This window comes from Hypanus sabinus, chromosome 11 (assembly GCF_030144855.1).
Source record: "Hypanus sabinus isolate sHypSab1 chromosome 11, sHypSab1.hap1, whole genome shotgun sequence".
Lineage (NCBI taxonomy): Eukaryota > Metazoa > Chordata > Chondrichthyes > Myliobatiformes > Dasyatidae > Hypanus > Hypanus sabinus.
In genome coordinates, this window is record NC_082716.1 from 113,153,220 (window position 1) to 113,174,117 (window position 20,898).

A 20,898-nucleotide genomic window follows, 5' to 3' on the forward strand; every position below is an offset into this window, starting at 1 on the left:
TTGCACCGGAAAGACTCCCTGACACCCGGGCGGGCCCCAAATACTTCCTGTGACGTCACTGGGTGGGCGGCACCTTGGCACGGGAAGTGACATCAGAGCAGCGGCATGGTGATCGGTGCCTTTCCCATTGCGAAGTTAGTGATGTTGGGCGTGCGGCAGATTAGTCGGCCGCTGGCCAACAGCATCAAGGCCAACGCCCGCCGAAGCCAGTTCTTCAAGACTTACATCTGCCAGCCGCCGGCACAGGGTGAGTACGCGAGGCCCAGGCCCCTTGTCCCAGGCCGGCAGCCGCAACCTAACCCGCTGGGCTGGGCTTGATTGACGGACACCTTAAGCAATGGGAGTAGAAGGGCGGAGAATTAATATCCAATGAGGAGACGGCAGTTGTAAGGGGGCGGGTGTCGGTAGAGTTTGTTTGAGAGGCAGAAAGTGACATTGGGTTAGAAATGTTGGGGGGGTTGGGGCGTTGTGAGGGCAGGCAAGAGGCGAGGTGAGGGGTGGAGGGTAAGGGGGGAGTGCAGTGGGAGGAAGGAGGTGGGGTAGGGAGGTTGGGGAAGGGTTCGGACATCCGTAAATGTTTGAACTGTGCTCTGTCTGCACCATAATTGCTGGTGGGTTACACGAATAAGGGGCTGGCGAATAACAGAGAGGGATATGAACTAAAATCCTACTTTCTGTTTTGACTCAAATACCAATATTGACTGTTTTCACCGAGTAGTGATCACTGAGATTCTGGTCCAACTGGCTTGTGCTGGAAAACAACAGCTCAAATTAACATTAGATCACACTAACCTTTTCCCATTTCCTACACTCAAACTTGTTTAGCTTGGCTATTGAAATGTGTGTAGATATTTAAAAGTTCTGAAACTCTCTGCTATCTTCACCAAATTGGGCAGTCACAGAACAGTCCTGCAAGAAATAAGCCTTTTGGCTCAGCTAGTCCATGCTAAACTATTAATCTGCCCAGTCCCATCAACGTGTTTCCTGACCATACCCCTCCCATCCATGTACCTATCCAAATTTCTCTTAACTGTTGAAATCAAACCCACGTTCACGACTTCTGCTGGCAGCTCAGTGTGCTGTCTGAGTGAAGAAATTCTTCCCTCCTCCCATCTTCCCCTTAAACATTTCACCTTTTGCCCTTAACCTATGATGACCTCTAATTCCAGTCTCACCTTACCCCCTGTGGAATAGCCCTATCAAATGTTGAAAGGCCTTGAAAGAGGGGATGTGGAAAGGATACTTCCTATGGCTGGGGAGTCTTAAGACCAGAGAACACAGCCTCAGAATAGAGGACTATTCATTTAGAACTGAGGTGGGGAGGAATTTTTTTAGCCGGAGGGGGGTGAATCTGTAGGATTCATTGCCAGAGGGGTTGAGAAGGCCAAGTCATTGAGTATATTTCATGGCAGAAGTTGATAAGATTCCTGATTAGTCAGGGTATGAAGGAATTACAGGGAGGTTGGAGCTGAGAGGGCAAATGGATCATCCCTGACGGAGCAGACTCGATGGGTCGTAGAAACATAAAAAACCTACAACGCAATACAGGCCCTTCGGCCCACAAAGCTGTGCCGAACATGCCCCTACCTTAGAAATACCTAGGCTTTGCCCATAGCCCTCTATTTTCTTAAGCTCCATGTAACCATCCAGGAGTCTCTTGAAAGACCCTATGGTTTCTGCCTCCACCGGCAGCCCGTTCCACACACATGTCATTCCACGTCGTGGCCTAATTCTGTTCCTATAACTATGATCTTGTGATTCCTATAGGCAGGTGACCAGAATGGTACACAGTTGTGTCCAAAAAAAGTATTTCAAATTCCAGCCGCCGTTTAAGTGAAAGAAAAATCTTTCTTGGGTTTGCTCTGTTTTAAATGTACATCAGAATCAGGTTTGACATCACCGGTGTATGTTGTGAAATTTGTTGCTGTGTAACAGTAGTACAATGCAATACATAATTTACTATTACATATTAAAAACTGTGAATTATTGTAACTATATATTAAATTCAATAAATTGTGCAAAAATCTAGTGAGGCAGAGTTCATGGGTTCAATATCCATTTGAAAATCAGATGGCAGAGAGGAAGAAGCTATTTCTGAATCATTGAGTGTGTGCTTTCAGACATCTGTGCCACCTCCCTGATGGCAGCAATGAGAACAAGGCATGCCTAGGTGATAGGGGTCTTTAATGATGGACACCACCTTTGTTAAATAAAATAAAACTCGGGAGACCAGCTTCTTATAGTTACAAGAGTTTGTTGTGCACCCTCCTGCAGGAGTTTGAGACCCAGTTGTCAGAGGGAAGACACGTAAGTACTGCCACCATCCGACAAGTGGGCCCCCTCTCTCCGGTTACAGCCGTATATTTATACATAGTTAACTCCGTACGTTACTGCTGCAAGGTGTTATTTGAACTGGTACACCCACCAAGTCTGTTGGTGCAAAACTTAGTTACAGATAAGAGAGTCTGCTAGATCAAGGCTAATTACAGATGGATGTGCTTTCCGGTCCTTATCAGTTATTCCCTTTGCTGGGCCCTGACTTAATTACAGATAGATGTTCATTCCTGTGCTAGTCCTCCTCCCCTAGTCAAATGAGGGTACAATGTACAATGTTATCAAACTCTCAATGTCTCTGTGCAAGCTGAGGAGAACTGGTGATGAGCCTGTCTTAGCAACCGCTGTAGACAGAATTGACTTCAGTTCAAAAATTCCTATTTAGTCCCAATTATTCTTTTAGCCAGAGATTTCATAGGTTCAAAATGATTTTTTTATATACTCATTTCCTCACCTTTCTAAGCATCGCTCCTTTAGGATGTCCTGGATACTACAGAGGCTTGTGCCCATGATGAAGCTGACTGAGTTTACAACTCTCTCCAGCTTTCTCTGATCCTGTGCAGTGCCCTCCCCCCAATGCCAGACGGTGATGTAGCCAGTTAGAATGCTCTCCGCCATACATCTGTAGAAATTTGCACGTCTTTTCTGAGATGGCAAATCTCCTCAAATTCCTAATGAAATAATAGCTGCTGTGGTGCCTTTTTTGTAGCTGCATTGATATGTTGGGCCCAGGATAGATTGTCACCCAGGAACTTTAAGTTGCTGTCCCTTTTAACTTCTGAATCCTTGCCTTGCTCTTTCTGAAGTGCACAATCAGTTCTTTGGTCTTCCTGTCCTGAGTTTGGACAGTTGAAATGGGGAAAAGCTTCCAACTGGCTATCATACACATGCAAATGTACCCTGAGCATTTGCCACATTTCTGTCATGCATTTTCCTGAGAATATCTTCCAACTTATGCTCCCAAGTTGCTGCCTAATAGCGTCATATTACCAAATTGTCTGCTACTATTGTCAAAGGCGGATCGACCCGATGCAATAACACAAGGTACCACGAATTCAATAAAGCCATAAAACAAGCAATACTTTGTCAAACTTCACTTTTATTCATAGCATGCTATGGGGGAATTACAGACTGATCTCCCAAAGAGACAGTCCGGACACTGCCCACTCCCGAACACAATTCCACACAATTTATAACAGCAATCATTACAGGAAATATTATAATTATGTGAGTTAAATACAGTTTTAGAATTGTTTCGATCACATGCTAAGATACAATTAGATGTAAAATCATTATTGGTTAGTTATAATTACTTCTGCCAAGACTAGCCTGGATACAACTTAACTTCCTCATATTGGCACCTGCCCTTGACACTTCCCCCTTCTCTCGAACGTTCTGTCCCAAATTTAGTTACACCTTGAGCTGCCCCTTCAATCATTCTATATCCATATTTAGTTATGCTTATTATCTTTCCTTTCGGTTAGTCCTGACAAAGGGTCTTGGCCCGAAACGTCGACAGCGCTTCTCCCTATAGATGCAGCCTGGCCTGCTGTGTTCTACCAGCATTTTGTGTGTGTTTTAGTTATGCTTAACACTTTAGAGAACAATGCCTATTGCATCACCTGTTGCCGTGTAGAGTTTCTTTCTGACTGTTCAATAACATAAGGTACCTGTAAGTCAATTGATCATAAGCTAATCATACCCTTTAATCCATTCCCCATCTACCTATCCCTCTACCTCAGTTTACCTTTCCCTTCATCATTCCCCCCCCCCCCCCCCCCTTTTATCTACCAAGATAACCAACTACACGGGGGTTGAAAAGGACATCATCATCAGCCACTCCGTGACAATTCTACAGCCAGTATTTAGGCAGGTCATTATCACACAACACAGAATAGTTATTACAATGAGAACAATCAGCCCGTGCAGTAAATAAGCCCCCCAAGATCCTCCCAGCAGCCACCCTATCCAGCCCTCTCCTTCCTTGGAACCTTGCCTGAAGTCATCCAGTTGTTTCCTAATAGCGTGGGTTACATTGTAGGACTCATCAGTAACACGGGTGATGCATTTGTCTCTGACTATCCCCTCCCTGCTGGGCCAGCTGATAATCCACAGCATACCTGGTTTGCTGTGCGCAGAGTCGTAACTCCACTGATTCCCTGTTAACAGCCTCCAGGCCTTCCACCTACTGTTTCCCAATGTCGCTAGCCCACAAATGAGGTTCTTTGCAGCTATGGTTCCTGCTGAACCCCTAGAGAGAGAGTGCTCAGGAACCCATAGCCCAAAGAAGAGTAACAGGATTCCTCCAGTCAGCACAGAATTCCTTACTCACGGCTTGAGCTATCAGTTGTCGCCAGATGTGAGCTTTCTGGGGGCAGGTAACAGAGAGTGGTTCAATGGTTCCTACCGCAAAGAGGGTAGGCATATTGGTGGTGGCTGTAGGACAGGTGCCGTTAAACAGGAACACGTATCTGTGTTTGGTCCGATAGCAAGAATTCTTATGAAGTACTATTGTATCATACCATAAGTACTCCTCGGGATATAGGGAGGGGTATTCAAAAGTCCCTGAACCAGCTGACACATGAATCCCATTAGAATATCGACTTCAGGGTCCTGACCTTCACGTGGAGGATTTCCCCTCTTAACAACCAGTCTAAGCAGGATGCTGAGACAGGCAAATTATCATAAGCGTATTTACAACATCCGGATAGACTGCAGGAGAGAGCCATTTCCCCTGTGTTTTGCCAAGCTTTCGTTCTGTCCCATGCTAGTCAGTTTACCGCGCTACGCACCCCGCCCCCCCCGCCAATTAAGGTGCTTGCCAGCTACAAATGTAATAGGTTACTGCCACTAACCCACTGCCCAATTCACATGACGCACCCAAAGAAGAATGTAATAGATCACTTAATGATCCGCTGCCCAATTCTTCAGCATGCACAAGCTTTAATTCTCACAATAGCTCATAAACTTTAATACTCACAATACCTCGTCGGGTCCTCTGATACCCCGATACCTCATTAATACTCACAATACCTCGTCGGGTCCTCTGTTACCCCGATACCTCATAAACTTTAATACAATACCTCGTCGGGTCCTCTGTTACCTCGATATCGCATAAACTTTAATACAATACCTCGTCGGGTCCTCTGTTACCCCGATACCTCATAAACTTTAATACTCACAATACCTCATCGGGTCCTCTGTTACCCCAATACCTCATAAACTTTAATACTCACAATACCTCGTCGGGTCCTCTGTTACCCCGATACCTCATAAACTTTAATACTCACAATACCTCATCGGGTCCTCTGTTACCCCAATACCTCATAAACTTTAATACTCACAATACCTCGTCGGGTCCTCTGTTACCCCGATACCTCATAAACTTTAATACTCACAATACCTCATCGGGTCCTCTGTTACCCCGATACCTCATAAACTTTAATACTCACAATACCTCGTCGGGTCCTCTGTTACCCCAATACCTCATAAACTTTAATACTCACAATACCTCGTCGGGTCCTCTGTTACCCCAATACCTCATAAACTTTAATACTCACAATACCTCGTCGGGTCCTCTGTTACCCCAATACCTCATAAACTTTAATACTCACAATACCTCGTCGGGTCCTCTGTTACCCCAATACCTCATAAACTTTAATACTCACAATACCTCATCGGGTCCTCTGTTACCCCAATACCTCATAAACTTTAATACAATACCTCGTCGGGTCCTCTGTTACCCCAATACCTCATAAACTTTAATACTCACAATACCTCGTCGGGTCCTCTGTTACCCCGATACCTCATAAACTTTAATACTCACAATACCTCGTCGGGTCCTCTGTTACCCCAATACCTCATAAACTTTAATACAATACCTCGTCGGGTCCTCTGTTACCCCAATACCTCATAAACTTTAATACTCACAATACCTCGTCGGGTCCTCTGTTACCCCAATACCTCATAAACTTTAATACTCACAATACCTCGTCGGGTCCTCTGTTACCCCAATACCTCATAAACTTTAATACTCACAATACCTCGTCGGGTCCTCTGTTACCCCAATACCTCATAAACTTTAATACTCACAATACCTCATCGGGTCCTCTGTTACCCCGATACCTCATAAACTTTAATACTCACAATACCTCGTCGGGTCCTCTGTTACCCCAATACCTCATAAACTTTAATACTCACAATACCTCATCGGGTCCTCTGTTACCCCAATACCTCATAAACTTTAATACTCACAATACCTTGTCGGGTCCTCTGTTACCCCAATACCTCATAAACTTTAATACTCACAATACCTCGTCGGGTCCTCTGTTACCCCAATACCTCATAAACTTTAATACTCACAATACCTCATCGGGTCCTCTGTTACCCCAATACCTCATAAACTTTAATACTCACAATACCTCGTCGGGTCCTCTGTTACCCCAATACCTCATAAACTTTAATACTCACAATACCTCATCGGGTCCTCTGTTACCTCGATACCTCATAAACTTTAATACAATACCTCGTCGGGTCCTCTGTTACCCCAATACCTCATAAACTTTAATACTCACAATACCTCGTCGGGTCCTCTGTTACCCCAATACCTCATAAACTTTAATACTCACAATACCTCGTCGGGTCCTCTGTTACCCCAATACCTCATAAACTTTAATACAATACCTCGTCGGGTCCTCTGATACCCCGATACCTCATAAACTTTAATACTCACAATACCTCGTCGGGTCCTCTGTTACCCCGATACCTCATAAACTTTAATACTCACAATACCTCGTCGGGTCCTCTGTTACCCCGATACCTCATAAACTTTAATACTCACAATACCTCGTCGGGTCCTCTGTTACCCCAATACCTCATAAACTTTAATACTCACAATACCTCATCGGGTCCTCTGTTACCCCAATACCTCATAAACTTTAATACAATACCTCGTCGGGTCCTCTGTTACCCCAATACCTCATAAACTTTAATACTCACAATACCTCGTCGGGTCCTCTGTTACCCCAATACCTCATAAACTTTAATACTCACAATACCTCATCGGGTCCTCTGTTACCCCAATACCTCATAAACTTTAATACTCACAATACCTCATCGGGTCCTCTGTTACCCCAATACCTCATAAACTTTAATACTCACAATACCTCGTCGGGTCCTCTGTTACCCCAATACCTCATAAACTTTAATACTCACAATACCTCATCGGGTCCTCTGTTACCCCGATACCTCATAAACTTTAATACTCACAATACCTCATCGGGTCCTCTGTTACCCCGATACCTCATAAACTTTAATACTCACAATACCTCGTCGGGTCCTCTGTTACCCCAATACCTCATAAACTTTAATACAATACCTCGTCGGGTCCTCTGTTACCCCAATACCTCATAAACTTTAATACAATACCTCGTCGGGTCCTCTGTTACCCCAATACCTCATAAACTTTAATACAATACCTCGTCGGGTCCTCTGTTACCCCAATACCTCATAAACTTTAATACAATACCTCGTCGGGTCCTCTGTTACCCCGATATCTCATAAACTTTAATACTCACAATACCTCGTCGGGTCCTCTGATACCCCGATACCTCAAACTTTAATACTCACAATACCTCGTCGGGTCCTCTGTTACCCCGATACATCATAAACTTTAATACTCACAATACCTCATTGGGTCCTCTGATACCCCGATACCTCATAAACTTTAATACTCACAATACCTCGTCGGGTCCTCTGTTACCCCGATACATCATAAACTTTAATACTCACAATACCTCATTGGGTCCTCTGATACCCCGATACCTCATAAACTTTAAAACTCACAATACCTCATGAACTTTAATACTCACAATACCTCGTCGGGTCCTCTGTTACCCTATTGACCTGTGGTACTCTGGCGATCCTCAACTCAGGTTTTGGAAGGAGTCCGTTAGAGTGTTACCTGGCAGACGAGTGGGTCATCAAGGTGTACAGTTAATGAGACAGATCAAGGTAAATCTTACCTTGTGGCCCATCTATCTCAAGTCATGGCCACCAAGACAATCACTAACACCGTCTCTTGGGAATACCTCGTCTTGTACTCCTGGCTGGCTCGCCAAATTATCAAAGGCGGATCGACTCGATGCATTAATGCAGGGTACCGCAAATTCAATAAAACCATAAAACAAGCGATACTTTGTCAAACTTCACTTTTATTCATAGCGTGCTATGGGGGAATTACAGACTGATCTCCTAAAGAGACAGTCCGGACACTGCCCACCCCCCCAAACACAATTCCACACAATTTATTACATTGATCATTACAGGAAATATTATAATTACGTGAGTTAATACAGTTTTAGAATAGTTTCAATCACATGCTAAGATACAATTAGATGTAAAATCATTATTGGTTAGTTATAATTACTTCTGCCAAGACTAGCCTGGATACAACTTAACTTCCTCATATTGGCACCTGCCCCCGACACTTCCCCCTTCTCTCGAGCGTTCTGTCCCAAATTTAGTTACACCTTGAGCTGCCCCTTCAATCATTCTATACCCATATTTAGTTATGCTTAGCACTTTTAGAGAACAATGCCTATTGCATCACCTGTTGCCAGGTAGAGTTTCTTTCTGACTGCTCAGTAACATAGGGTATCTATAAGACAATTGATCATAAGGTAATCATACCCTTTAATCCATTCCCCCATCTATCTATCCCTCTACCTCAGTTTACCTTTCCCTTCATCACTATCCCTCTCCAGCGCGGAAGTAAAGGAGCTCAGATCACTACCCCCAAAGTGCTCTCCCACTGAGAGAGATCTGACACCTGTCCAAGTTTATTTTCCAATACCAGATCAAGAACAGCCTCTCCTCTTTTAGGCTTATCTACATACTGTGTTAGGAAGCCTTCCTGAACACACCTAATAAACTCCACCCCATCTAAACCCCTTGCTCCAAGGAGATGCCAGTCAATATTAGGAAAATTAAAATCAACTATCCCAACAACCCTATTATTATTACACTGTTCCAGAACCTGCCTCCCCCTCTGCTCCTTGGTCCCTGTTACTTTTGGGAGACTATAAAAAACACCCAGTAGAGTTATTGGCCCCTTCTTTTTTCTGACTTCCACCCACAATGACTCAATAGATAATCCGTCCATGACTTCCTCCTTTTCTGCAGCCACGACACTATCCCTGATTAGCAATGCCACACCCCCACCTCTTTTGCCTCCTTCCCTATCTGTTTGAAACCTCTAAAGCCTGGAACACACAGTAGCCATTCCTGCCCCTGAGACATGCAAGTCTTCATAATGGCCATAACATCATAGTTCGACGTATTGATCCACGCTCTAAGTTCATCCGCCTTGTTTATGATACTCAAACCATCAGGCTGAGTGCATCTTTGCTATATCAACTCTTATCCTTTTGCACAAACTCCCTACAAGCTGTCCCCACTTATCCGCCAACCCCCACATCCTCTGCCTCTTCACTTCAGGTTGCAAATCTAGATTAAACCCTCCCCAACAGCCTCAGCAAACCTCCCTGTCAGGATATTAGACCCTTTTGATTCAAGTGCAACCCATCCTTATTGTACGGGTCATGCCTGCCCCAGAAGTGGTCCCAATGATCTAGAAATCTGAATCCCTGCCCTCTGTTCCAATCTTTCAGCCACTTATTTTTCTCCCACTTCATTCTGTTCCTATCCTGACTCCCACGTGGTACATACAGCAATCTTGAGATTACTGCCCTTGAGGTCCTGCTTCTCAGCTTCCGGTCTCTGTCGTCTGCTTTCAGCACCTCCTCCCTTTTTCTACTCATACTGTTGGTACCAATTTGTCCATCAACCTCCGGCTGCCCTCCCTTCCATTTCAAGATATTGTGGATGTGTTCAGAAACATCAGGAACCCTGGCACCTGGGCGGCAAACTACTATTTGTGCTTCCTTTTTGCGCCCACAGAATTGCATATCTGTCCCACTGAATATATAGTCTGCTATAACTGCTGCAATCCTCTTCAGTTCCCTACCCTTCCGAGCCCCAGGGCCAGACTCGGTGCCAGAGGCATGGCCACTGTTGTTTCCCCCAGGTAGGTCATTTTTCACCCCCCCCCCCCCAACCCACAGTACACAACTGTATCGTAAATGTAAATCAAATGTAAGGAGGACACTCCTGGCTCTTTAAATCTTCTCAGCAGCCTTGTTCGATGATGAGCTACTGCGTCTGCACACTCCTCCCAATCAAATCTGGGATAAGAGAATATCAGACTACCTTAGGGACTCCAGCTGCAGATATTTCCCTGGGTGGTTTACTCTTGAAGCCTTCCCCATGAGTGGGTTTAGCCGCAAGGCAGCAGAGGTTTGAGATCAGATCTTTCTTTCTCTTAGTTGAGCTGCCAAACATGGCAGACAAGCCCTTTCTGCCCAAAGTGTCTGTTTTTAAGGTGCCATTAACTCACCTTTGCCTCTTCTCCTGTCAGTAGAAACGATTCCGCCAGGCTTAGTGGCTAAGCCACACGTGAAGGCCAGGAACTGGACTTGGTTGTCAGGGGCTATTTGAGATGACCACCATTGGGAGCATTTAATCAGGTAGTGGTAGCTTATTTCCATTACCATCCCCAGCTATAACAACCTTAAGGAACCATATGTGCATCAAAACATACAGTGAAATGTGTCGTTGTGTTAATGATCAACTGTTTGAGGATGAGCAGGTGATGAGGGCAGCCCAGAAGAGTCGCCGTGTTTCTGGCGCCTACGTAGCATGCCCACAACTCACTAACCCTAACCCATAGGTCTTTGAAATGTGGCAGGAAATCGAAGCACCCAGAGGAAACCCATGTGATCACAGGGAGAATGTACAACTTCTTTGCAGATGGCAGTGGGAATCTGATGCTATGCTACGGTGTGTTGTACAGTATGTACTGAGGGCATCCAGTCAAGACCATGAAATGTAGGAGCAGAATTAGTCCATTTGACCCATCAAGGCTTCTCTGCCGTTTCATCATGGCTGATCCAATTTTCCCTCTCAGCCCCAGTCTCCTGCCTCTCCCCTTGTCCCTTCATGCTCTGATTAATCAAGAATCTATCAAATGCACATAAAGACTTAGACTCCACAAATGCCTGTGGCAAAGAATTCCACAGATACAGCACTCTTTGGCTAAAGAAATTCCTTCTCATTAATTTTGTAAAAGGATGTCCCTGTATTCTGAGGCTGTGTCTGCTGGTCTTAGACTCTCCCATCATAGGAAACCTCCTCTCCCTATCCTCTGTATCAAGGCCTTTCACTATCTGATAGGTCATCCTTCATTCTTCTGAATTCCGGGGAATATGGGCTCAGAGCCATCAGACATTCCATAAGATATTGGAACCGTTCAGCCCATCGAGTCTGCCCCACCACTCAATCATGGGCTGATCCAATTCTTCCAGTCACCCCCATTCCCCTGCCTTCTCCCCATACCCTTTGATGGTAATCAAGAACCCAGCTATCTCTGCCTTAAATGCCCAATGACTTGGCCTCCACAGTCGTACGTGGCAACAAATTCCACAGATTTACCACCTTTTGACTAAAGTAATTTCTCTGCATCTCTGTTCTAAATGGACGTCCTTCAATCCTGAAGACGTACCCTCTTGTCCTAGACTCCCCTACCATGGGAAATTAACTTTACCATATCTAATCTGTTCAGGCCGTTTAACATTCGGAATGTTTCTATGAGATCTCCCCCCCCCCATTCTCCTGAACTCCAGGGAATACAGCCCAAGAGCTGCCAGACATTCTTGATACGGTAACCCTCTCATTCCTGGAATCATTCTTGTGAATCTTCTCTGAATCCTCTCCAATGTCAGTATATCCCTTATAAAATAAGGAGCCCAAAACTGCACACAATTCTCTGTGTGGTCTCACGAGTGCCTTATAGAGCCTCAACATCACATCCCTGCTCTTATATTCTATTCCTCTGGAAATGAATGCCAACATTCTATTAAACTTTTCACCACCGACTCAACCTGGAGGGTATCCTTTAGGATGTCCTGCACAAGGACTCCCAAGTCCCTTTGCATCTCTGCATTTTGAATTCTCTCCCCATCTAAATAATATTCTGCCCATTTATTTCTTCCTCCAAAGCATGTGACCATACACTTTCCAACTTTGTGTTTCATTTACCACTTTTTTGCCTATTCCCCTAAACTATCTAAGTCTCTTTGCAGACTCTGTTTTCTCAACACTACTCGTTGCTCCGCCTATCTTTGTATCATTGGCAAATTTAGCCACAAATTCATTAATCCCAAAGTCCAAATCATTGACATACATAGTAAAAATGCAACGGTCCCAACACTGACCCCTGTGGAACTCCACTGGTAACTGGCAGCCAGCCAAACACACTTCATATGACAAGCTGTTCAATCCTGGGATCATTTTCCTGAACCTCTTTTGAATCATCTACAGTTTCAGCATGTTCTTTCAGAGATAAGGGGCCCAAAACTGCTTACAATACTCCAAATGAGGTATTATTGGCACTTTATAAAGTCTCAACATTAAATCCTTGCTTTTGTATGTTACTCTCAGTTCAGCTAGTGGCTTAATCTAGTGGATGATAGTGCCCACCCCCCCCCCCCCCCGGCCAAACTTAAGAAATCTCATTTGGGTGGATACTGTGCGATGTGTCCCCTGTTACAAATTAGTACCCGGAAATAACAAACAGTACACAATATGTGATTAAATGATTGAGTTTTATAACTCTTAATTTGACTATATGGCTAGGTAAAGAAACAAAAAAAGGTCCATTCTTATGAAACAGTCTGATGCACAAATGTTGGAGCTCACTGACAAGGCCGTTTGTCCACCATTGACCTCCACTGATGGTCGCTGACCTTCGGACCCTTGCTCCAAGTCCACTCTGTTCAGCGGTCTACCCACTCTCCATTCGTGTCTTCTCCTCATCTCCCCCCCCCCCCCATTGTGAAAAGAGCCAGTGAGAGATGAGGAGAACCACATGAAATCCATTGAGATCAGAATGAACGGCGTAGTAGTTTAGTTGTTTTATACCACCACTGATCACCGATTGGGGTTCAATTCCTGCCACCGTCTTTACGAAGTCTGTATGTTCTCACTGGGACCCTGTGGGTTTCCACAGACATGCAGGTTAGAGTTGAGTTGTGGGTCTACTACATTGGCAGCGATGTGTGGCGACACTTGTGGCCTTACCCAGGATTGTGGTGTTCATTAACGCAAAATGATGTGTTTTCATTTACTTGTAACCATGAGAAAAGAATTGGAGGAACTGGTATATATGGGAGAGCTCTTAAAAACCCGTTTAAAAACAAAACGTCAAACCCCAGTGTGCAGAGTGAGGAAAAAATACAAAGCCTGCAAACAATGAACAAGCAATCGGCATTCAGAATGGAAGTTCACAATGCCAGGCATCACTGCAGCTGACCCAGAACTCCACTAGTTGCAGACCACAGCTTCAGTCCACCACTCTCCTGATTAAAGAAATTCCTCTTCATCTCTGTCCCTCTATTCTGAGGCTGTGCCCTCCAGTCCCAGACTCTCCAGTCACCTCTCTCTGGGCCTTTTATATTTGTTAGGTTTTAATGAGATCTCCCCCCAACCTCCCCCCCCCCCCCCCCCCCGCCCATCTAAACTCCAGTGAGAACAGGCTCAGAGCTATCAAATGCTCCTCGTATGTTAACCCTTTCATTGCCAGGATCATTCTTGTGAACCACTGGACCCTCATAATTAAGCCATTTGGCCCATCGAGCCTGCTCCGCCATTTCATCATGGCTGATCCGAATTTCCTCTCAGCCGCAATCTCCTGCCTTCTCCCCGTAGATAAGTTTCAGTGAGTTTTGAAGAATGTGCACAGCCATGATGGGCCAAATAGCCTCCAGTGTTGCGCCTGATGATTTCCATGTCAGCCTGTGGCCTCACCCATTGGTTGTTCTATTTCAGCCTATCACTGGTTCGAGATGAAGATGAAGATGAGGATGATGGGGTTTAAAGGTGCCCAAGTGCAGCGCTTGAACGAGGACACAGCGGCAGAACTGGGTTCAGAGCTCCTGGGAGAGGCCATAGTCTTTTTCATCGGAGGTGCTTGCATCTTGGCTGAGTACATGAGGCAGTCGTCCAACAGCGCCAAGAAGGAGCAGGAACTACAGTGCACCCTGAGGGGCTTAGAGCAGCAGGTGGCGCACCTCGCATTGACAGTTGAGGAACTGGACACACGCATTCGCGAAACCAATCGGCTTGTTTTGTCACTTCCTGCCAAGCCCACAAAATGATCTTTGGACTCAAGAGGAAACAACCCATTGATGGGCACAGAGGGAGAACTGCCTCATGGGTTAAAGCCAAGTGACACGTGTAAGTTATGGTGAAGGATTCTGAGAAATTGCTGCCCCAAAGTTGTGATTTACCTTTTAAATGCCTGTCCACACCTTGACAAAGTCCCGCTTGTACATGTGTGCCTGCGCCCTGTACCTAAATATTTCTTGCCTCTGCATTTGCAGGTGGGGAGAGTGGTGTGTCATCACGTGTGCTTTGGGGTCGCGTAACATTTCACTGATCGTGTCTAGTCTAATTGTTGTGCTTGTTTTGAAACGTTTCTCAGCTGAGCTACTATTAAGAGGTCGGAGGCAGGTGCTCCAGCGGCTGGTGTTCCACGGAAGCCCACTGAACCCAGATGAGCAGAGCTCGATTTGCCACCAGGAGAACCACATGCCTTTGGGAATCTTTGTCCAACCTCAGAGGATGCTGCCACACTATTTGTCTTCTTTCCCCTCCTCCAGCCCTCCAGCACTCAGGCACAAAAGAAAAACTTGCCATTGTCCTGAATGGGATTTTCTTGGATTTTTAGTGCTAGTGGATATCTCTGGTGCCGACATCGGACTAGAATGTTTCTGACAGTCTGCTGTTTCCATGGCCTCTGATCTCTTTGCATTGCAAAACATCTCCGCAGGAAGGAACCGTTACGGTTGATCAAGGCGACTGAGCAATGCCCCTCTTTTTCGAGGGAGATCATAATTAATATACAATAAATGCCGGCAGCATAAACACCAGAATTAAATGTTTTGGACACTATCCTCTTTCCATTGGTTGTATTTTTATTTGCTATTTTTTTCCAGGCTCTGTCATTACTGCTGAGGTCGACGTTTGTACCTGTCCTCAATTATAGGAGCATAGAATATAGTACAGTACAGGCCCTTCAGCCCATGGTGTTAGTCAAACTTTCAACCTGCTCTAAAATCAATCTAACCTTTCCATCCCACAGAACCTTCCGCCTCTCTCATTCACGTGGCTATCTACTCGCTGCCCATTACGCTGCTGGTGTTTAGGGCAGCAATGAAGGTCACCCATCTCTGTCTGTCCTTGGCCACAGTGCTTCCTTCAACATGCCAGTAGCTTCCTCCCAGGTTTCACTTCTGTCAGCCATGCAAGTCCCGGGTGGAGACTCAAGTATACTGTCACATTCAGATGTAAAAGGATTCTTCATTGCTGTTTCTGTTTGACCAGTCAGGGTTGTTGGTCCTGAGCTGAACCCCCAAACCTGGAGGATCGGTGGACCACTCAATCTGGCTTTGTAATATTAAGAACTTAGCACCTCGTAGGCCGCTTGTGACCCTGGCTATTTTCTGCAGCTAAGAGCTTGAGAAAAAAAGCTATAGAAGCCCAAATGCTTTCTCATAAGATAGGCTGAGCTTGAGAAAAAGAGTATAGATGCACAATTGCTTTCTCATATACCTCCAGGTATATGGAGGAATTTAAGGTGGGGTGTTACATGGGAGACAGGGTTTGAGGGTTGGCACAACATTGTGGGCCGAAGGGCCTGTAATGTGCTATACTATTCTATGTTCTATAAGATAAGCTGAGCGGGTGACATCATCCTTGGTATGCGATCTGTGCTTAACTTCGGTTTTGCTTAGAGTAACTTGTATCCTTGTATTCCTATGGCACCTGCAAGATGAGCATAAAAAAGAGTGGCTCTTTCCAAGGGCAGGAGGCTTTGGATGGTAAGCCTGTGCCTGTCTGCATCCAGACATAGTAGCAATTAAAACTGTTATATGAACAATTTATGACTGATAAAGTTAACAATACTCATCTGTACAGAAACTAAGGGGGTGAACCCACTTGTATCTGTGTATGTGACTGCATGTATATAGAAAGAACTGTATTTGCTTCAGGAGGGAGCAGCCTCCGAGAGAGAGAGTTCTTAAGGAGGGTTCTCTCGAGTAACTTGCTAATGAAGAGTTAAAAGTTATTTTCACCGTAGTACGTGGTGTCTTTGCATCGGGTAGGTTGAAAGAAGTTTACAACAATTTGGCAAGCCAGCCAGGAGCTCAAGACGAGGTATCTCCGTAAAGACGGTGTCAGTGGTTGACTCTGTGGCAACGACCTGAGGAGGATGGGCCCACGAGGTACGATTTACCTCGATCCCTCATTAGTTGACCACTCTGGTGACCCTTTTGTCTGACAGGTGACCCTCTGACGGGCTCCTGAAGAACCACAGTTAAACTGCCCGAGTACTATGAGGGTGAGGTTCGAGTACTCAAACTTAAGGCATTAGAGTCCTCAAGATTAAGGTATCTAGGGTTAGAGTCCTCAAGACTTTGAAGTATAGTGGATAATATTGTTTGAAAGTGCCTGTCTTGGACACCCTGCCTTAGACTGGTTGTTAAGAGGGGAAATCCCCCACGTGAAGTTCAGGACATTGAAGTGGGTGCAGAGAGACGCGGCACTAGGTTAAAAAGGGTGAATAATTTGAATTCTGAAATGGATCAGATCCTTGATAAATCGGGACCTAATACGCCTTTATTTAAAATTTCCAAAGACAACCCGGGGGATGAAAATGATTTCCGCAGACTGTCGGCGTCATTAAATAAAACACTAGGGAATGAGAGATGGCCACTAGGTGGCAGCTGGGATTTGGATAAATGTGTCAAAGCAGAGGAGGTGCTGCGGAAACAGGGGTCTGCAGAAAGGTGGAAAATACTAATGTCGACATGGAGAAAGACAGCCAAGGAATTAAACACCAAGTCTAGACAGAGCAGTTGGGAACATAATGCACATAGAAGAGGGATTAGTGTATGCGACAAGCAGGGTAATCCTAACTGTTGGGAGGTTTTGAAGTATCAATGTGAGGATTACGATGTTGACCAGAGTAGGGGAGAGAGAAAGGGAGAAAGACATGAAAGGAAAGAGAAGTGGGGAAATAAAAATGGTGATCACAAAGGTAAAGCAGAGGTACCTCCTGACATGTCTGGTTTGCCCCTGTTGTTTCAAAATGATGATACGGATGAAACTGAGGAGGATTGGATGATTCGCCCCACTGCTCCCATATACCCCCCGATCCCACGTACCTCTCAAAAGGACCCTGTTGCAACACGGACCAGGAGTCAATCGAAACAGAAAAAGCCTCCCCATAAACAAACTACCAAGAGTTTGAGCAAGCGACAGAACTTCTTGGTGGGTGATGGACCCTTGGTTGACCCCAATATGGACACTGATGTTGATGACCCAGAGATAGGTCCCCAAGCAAATGGGGTACGGAGACAATTTCCCAGCAGAACAGTTCCCAACCCCAATGCAGGACAAGGGCAGGATGCTAGATCTACCATTCAGGTGTATACTCCTTGGAAACCTCAGGAGATGTGTCTAATTATGAACCGGGTGCCTAAACGCAAGACTAATCCCGAAGGTTTTATAGAATACATAATCAGAACTATTCAGATATATCAGGCCACCCCCCCCCCCCAGACCTTTTTAGCCTTTGCTGTATGGCCCTTACCCAAGATGAGCAGAATAGGTGGAGAGAGCACATGCGGCACTCTAACTGGCAGGACTTTGCAGCAGCAGTCCCAGAGTCAGCTGATCAGATTGACCAAATCAAGCAGGCTCTTAGGAACTCTACAGCAGCCGGTAGATGTGGCCAAAGTGTTAGAGTGCAGACCGAAGGAGAAGGAGGACGGCCCTGATTTCTGGGACCACTTCTGTTCTACTTACGCTACATATGCAGGAGATGCCACCTATAACGCTGGAAGCTCCTCGCCCCTGTTTAATGCTCTCCTTTTGCAATGTGTCCCTGTAGGTGTTGCTACAGCCATTAGAACAAACAATATGCATTGGCCTGATAACACTCGTCCCCAGATGAAAAGGGCACTCACTTATTATTGGAATGCCATTAAGGAATCAAAGTCTACCAAAGTAAAACAGGAGATAGTCCAGAGGCCTTCCCAGCCCCAACGTCCCTGTCCTTATAATAAACAATAGGTGCAGAAGTAGACCATTCGGCCCTTCGAGCCTGCACCACCATTTTGAGCTCATGGCTGATCATCTACTATCAATACCCGGTTCCTGCCTTGTCCCCATATCCCTTGATTCCCCTATCCATAAGATACCTACCCAGCTCCTTCTTGAAAGCATCCAAAGAATTGGCCTCCACTGCCTTCCGAGGCAATGCATTCCAGACCCCCACAACTCTCTGGGAGAAGAAGTTTTTCCTTAACTCTGTCCTAAATAACCTACCCCTTATTCTCAAACCATGCCCTCTGGTACTGGACTCTCCCAGCATCTGGAACATATTTCCTGCCTCTATCTTGTCCAATCCCTTAATAATCTTATATGTTTCAATCAGATCCCCTCTTAATCTCCTTAATTCCAGCATGTACAAGCCCAGTCTCTCTAACCTCTCTGTGTAAGACAGTCCAGACATCCCAGGAGTTAACCTCGTGAATCTACGCTGCACTCCCTGTACTGCCAGGATGTCCTTCCTTAACCCTGGAGACCAAAACTGTACACAATACTCCAGATGTGGTCTCACCAGGGCTCTGTACAAATGCAAGAGGATTTCCTTGCTCTTGTACTCAATTCCCTTTGTAATAAAGGCCAACATTCCATTAGCCTTCTTCACTGCCTGCTGCACTTGCTCATTCATCTTCAGTGACTGATGAACAAGGACTCCGAGATCTCTTTGTATTTCTCCCTTACCCAACTCTACACCGTTCAGATAATAATCTGCCTTCCTGTTCTTACTCCCAAAGTGGATAACCTCACACTTATTCACATTAAACGCCATCTGCCAAGTATCTGCCCACTCACCCAGCCTATCCAAGTCACCCTGAATTCTCCTAACATCCTCATCACATGTCACACTGCCACCCAGCTTAGTATCATCAGCAAATTTGCTGATGTTATTTTTTTATGCCTTCATCCAAATTGTTAACGTAAATGGTAAACAGCTGTGGTCCCAGTACCGAGCCCTGTGGCACCCCATTAGTCACCACCTGCCAGTCCGAGAAACACCCATTCACCGCTACCCTTTGCTTTCTATCTCCTTTACTGCGAGATCACTTATCAAATCCTGTTCATCACATAACACTAAATCCAGAATAGTCTTGTCCCTGGTCGTCTCTCGTACAAGCTGTTCCAAGAATGCATCCCGTAGGCACTCTACAAACTCCCTATCCTGTGGTCCAGCACCAACCTGATTCTCCCAGTTCACCTGCATGTTGAAATCCCCCATAACTACTGCGACATTACTTTTGCCACATGCCAATGTAAACTCCCTATTCAACTTGCACCCAATATCCATGCTTCTGTTTGGTGGCCTGTAGACAACACCCATTAGGGTCCTTTTGCCCTTACTGTTCCTCAGTTCTATCCACACAGACTCTACTTCTCCTGACCCTATGTCCCCCCTTGCAAAGGACTGAATCTCATTCCTCGCCAACAGGGCCACCCCACCTCCTCTGCCCACATTTCTGTCCCTACAATAGCACGTATACCCTTGGACATTCATTTTCCAGGTCTGATCTCCCTGCAGCCATGTCTCCGTTATCCCAACATCATAGTTACCCATTCGCACCTGGGCTTCAAGCTCATCCACCTTATTTCTGACACTTAGTGCATTCAGATATAGAATTTTTAGCCCATTTCTCCTCTCTCTGTTTGAATCGCTGCCTATTGTGCTTAACCCAGCTGCCCGAACTCCCATCGGGCTATACGCCCCTAGAATTTTGTTGTCCTTCCTAAATTTACTTATTCTTTCAACACATTTAACTCCATGTTCTATCAGACCATTCCTCTGTACATGAGTCCTCCTTATCACTTGTTCCGCCCCACCTTCCTCTACTACACACTTAATATTCCGGAACCGTGTAGTCCCCACCTGTCCTTTATTCTTCCTCTTGCTATCCACCTTCACATTCTGGATCCCCGCCCCCCTGCAAATTTAGTTTAAACCCCTCCCCCCCCACCCAAGAAGCACTAGCAAACTTCCCTGCAAGAATGCTAGTACCGCTTCAGTTCAGGTGTAAACCGTCCCTTCGGAACAGATCCCACCTTCCCTGGAACAAAGCCCAATTATCTACAAACCTGAAGCCCTCCCTCCTGCACCATCCTCTCAGCCACGTATTAATCTGTATAATCCTTCTGTTCCCTGCCTCACTCACACGTGGCACAGGTAGCAATCCTGAGATTGTTACCCTGGAGGTCCTGCTCTTCAGCTTCGCACCTAACTCCCTGAACTCCCTACGCAGGACCCCCTCACTCATCCTACCCACGTCATTGGTCCCTACATGG

At 45.6% G+C, this 20,898-nt stretch overlaps 1 protein-coding gene across 1 annotated transcript; it reads left to right on the top strand.

Annotated features, from left to right (window-relative positions):
* The first annotated feature begins 104 nt into the window (after positions 1 to 104).
* opa3 (outer mitochondrial membrane lipid metabolism regulator OPA3) lies at positions 105 to 16,471 on the top strand. Its single transcript, XM_059985170.1, has 2 exons — positions 105 to 247; positions 14,278 to 16,471. The coding sequence occupies exons 1-2, from the start codon at positions 106 to 108 to the stop codon at positions 14,604 to 14,606; spliced, it is 471 nt and encodes a 156-aa protein (XP_059841153.1). The 5' UTR covers position 105; the 3' UTR covers positions 14,607 to 16,471.
* The last annotated feature ends 4,427 nt before the right edge of the window (positions 16,472 to 20,898 follow it).